Raw genomic sequence first — 2,718 nt, forward strand, 5'->3', positions numbered from 1 at the left:
AGTGGCATACAGAAATCCGAGACATGGCGAACATGAGCAAATCAACAGTAACTATCTAAGTTCCTGGAATCGATCCAAGTGACACATCATCAATAGCTGAAAAGATAAACGATTCTTTCTCTGCTGTTACGCGACTTCTTCCTCCTCTCGACTACAATAGTCTTCCAAGTTTCCTTCCTGCACTCCCACCACCAACAGTGGAGGAGTGGCAAGTCTACCGTCATTTACTGAAGATAGACATTAATAAATCTGGAGGACCTGACAACCTTCCGCCACGTCTAATTAGAGAATTCGCTGCTGAGTTAGCGGCACCCCTGGCTGCTGTAATCAACGCATCTCTTCTGCAGGGCTGTGTACTTCAAGCTTGAAAACAGGCGATCGTATGCCCTATACCAAAAGTGTACCCTCCTTCCATTGATGAACTAAGGCCAATCTCTCTAACCTGCACTTTCGCTAAAATAGCAGAGAACTTCGTCTACACGTGGATCATGGACGACATCCAGCATAAAATTGATTTACGCCAGTTTGGCTCCATACCCAAGTCTTCAACAGTTCATTACCTCATCAGCATATTGGACTATCTGTACAGAAAAGCAGAAAAACGCAACAATATAAGCTCAGCATAGCAATTAACCTGATATGTCACACAACACTGCTAAAAAAATCCCATATATTAGGAGTCAGACCGTTACTACTACCGTGGATAAGCGATTTCCTCTCTATGAGGCAATAATTAATGCGTCCGGTACAAATGGTCTACCTCCAAGTACCAGGGGTTAACATGACTGTGGTGTTCCCCAGGGCACTAAGCTTGGCCCGCTACTGTTTTTGGTCATGATCAATGATGCTGCTGAAAGACTATTAGTTCAGAAATGGTAATACTTTGACGATATGACACTGCTGGAGACAAGGTCGACCCACGCTCCGTCATGTCTCAACGGCTTTCTCGCATCTATCCAGCGTTGGGCATTTTTAAATAAAATAAAACTTAACCGTGCGAAATGCAAAGTTAGGCAGGTGTACTTTAGTAGAAATAGACCTCAAGATGCCTAACTTTTTTTAGAACATTTTCAGTTGGAGAACTTGACAACTTTGAAGATCCTGGGTGTATGGGTCCAGCACGATCTTAAATGGGCAATACATGTTCAAGATTTGGTGGCTAGAGCCAGTAAAAGAATGTTCATGCTTCGTATACTAAAAAAATCTAGGCTTAGCTGTGAATATCGCGTACAAATTTACTGTAGTTACGTCAGACCGATTCTGGAATATATGCTGCACCCGTCTGGCACCCGGGCCTTAACAAAGAGCTTTCACGCCCAATTGAATCTGTTCAAGTAAGGGCAGTAAAAATAATAATAGGTTATAACAATTGGAATAGGTACGACATGTACGATGAGGTACTATTACAGCTTCACATCCAAAGACGTGCGTTTCGTCGCGAGCAGCTTTGATAAAATGTTGCTTATCAGCTCAAAAGTAGGTAACCGATTACAGGATATTTGCCCTCCTTCAGCAATAAATGTGTCTAACCCGCATCTATACTATAATTTGGCTAATCTTGTGTGTGTGTGTGTGTGTGTGTGTGTATGGTGTGCGCGCGCTCCACTCCACCCATACACACACACGCACAAACAAACATACAAAAGACAGACCACACATAGATAAGATCATATAATCGTGGATTTCACAAAGAGAAAGCGCACAGCTCATGTCAACCCTTTTAGGTTCTTACCTGCCGTCAACGGACCGGAAAGAACTCCTATGCCATCGAAGAGCAAGTAGATAGATTGTATCATCGGTAGATTCTGTATGCCGTATAGGTGTACTAGAATAGTTGTCTGCATGCTTGTTTTTATCCCAAAGCTGCACCCGTACAGTAGGCAGCAAAGTGCAAACACCCAAGGTTTCTCCGCGCGCAGAAACAAGAGGCTAGCGATCCCACCCGCAAAGGTCGTGATGGCAAACACCAGATGGCGCGGGAACCATCGCCTGCCTCCGACTGCTGCCACTAGGCGGCGGCTGATGACATTGCTAACATGCAGCAAGGTGATCATCTGAGCAGCTCGCGCGAGACTCATGCCCTGCCTGGTGCCGTACAGCACATAGAACGTCAGCCATATTGCCTCGCAGAATCCGTACGCTAAGCTACCCAAGCAGTAAACTCCGAATTTGATCATGTCGGCGGCAGGCATGAACGGTTGCCCCTTCCCGCTTCTGAGTCTGCCCATAGCTTCATCCGCTGCATTCGGTATCGCACGGAACGTGGCAGAGGTCGCTACCGTCTGCAGATACATGCCGGCTATGATGATCATGGCGCCTTTTCAGTTGTAGTATACCAAGATGGCGACGCACAGTACAGGACCGGTTAGTGCGCCAAGGGCGGTCGCCGTGTGCAGCAAACCCATCGGCAGGGAAAGTTTTTTGTCGAAGTAGAGGGCGCCTATGATCTGCGAGGGTGTGTGAACCATTTCTCTCCCAAAGCCTGCATACATCACATAATGATACCTACTATTAATACAGGAGCGTAGCTAACCCATTTTGTCTGGTGGGGAATGCAAAGCCACGTGCATGGTGTGTTCCGGGAAGGTGGCTGATATTGAGCATGTATTGTATCTATTTTTGGGGGGAGGGGGCAATTGCCCTTTTGCAACCCCCCTCCTCCCCCAGCTAACTATACAGTCCTGTAATAATGATAATAGTAATAATAATAATAATAAT

General features: G+C 45.9%; 1 protein-coding gene across 1 annotated transcript; it reads right to left on the reverse strand.

The window, feature by feature from the left end:
• Nucleotides 1–1,706: 1,706 nt before the first annotated feature.
• On the reverse strand, nt 1,707–2,312 carry LOC106806077. Its single transcript, XM_014807925.1, has one exon. It carries the CDS (start codon nt 2,310–2,312, stop codon nt 1,707–1,709), a length of 606 nt encoding a protein of 201 aa, XP_014663411.1.
• Between the last annotated feature and the right edge of the window lie 406 nt (nt 2,313–2,718).

This window comes from Priapulus caudatus, unplaced genomic scaffold, assembly GCF_000485595.1.
Source record: "Priapulus caudatus unplaced genomic scaffold, Priapulus_caudatus-5.0.1 Scaffold140, whole genome shotgun sequence".
NCBI lineage: Eukaryota > Metazoa > Priapulida > Priapulimorpha > Priapulimorphida > Priapulidae > Priapulus > Priapulus caudatus.

Coding starts and splice junctions, on each gene's coding strand:
- LOC106806077 (XM_014807925.1), bottom strand. CDS start 2,312: ATGATCATCATAGCCGGCATGTATCTGCAGACGGTAGCGACCTCTGCC.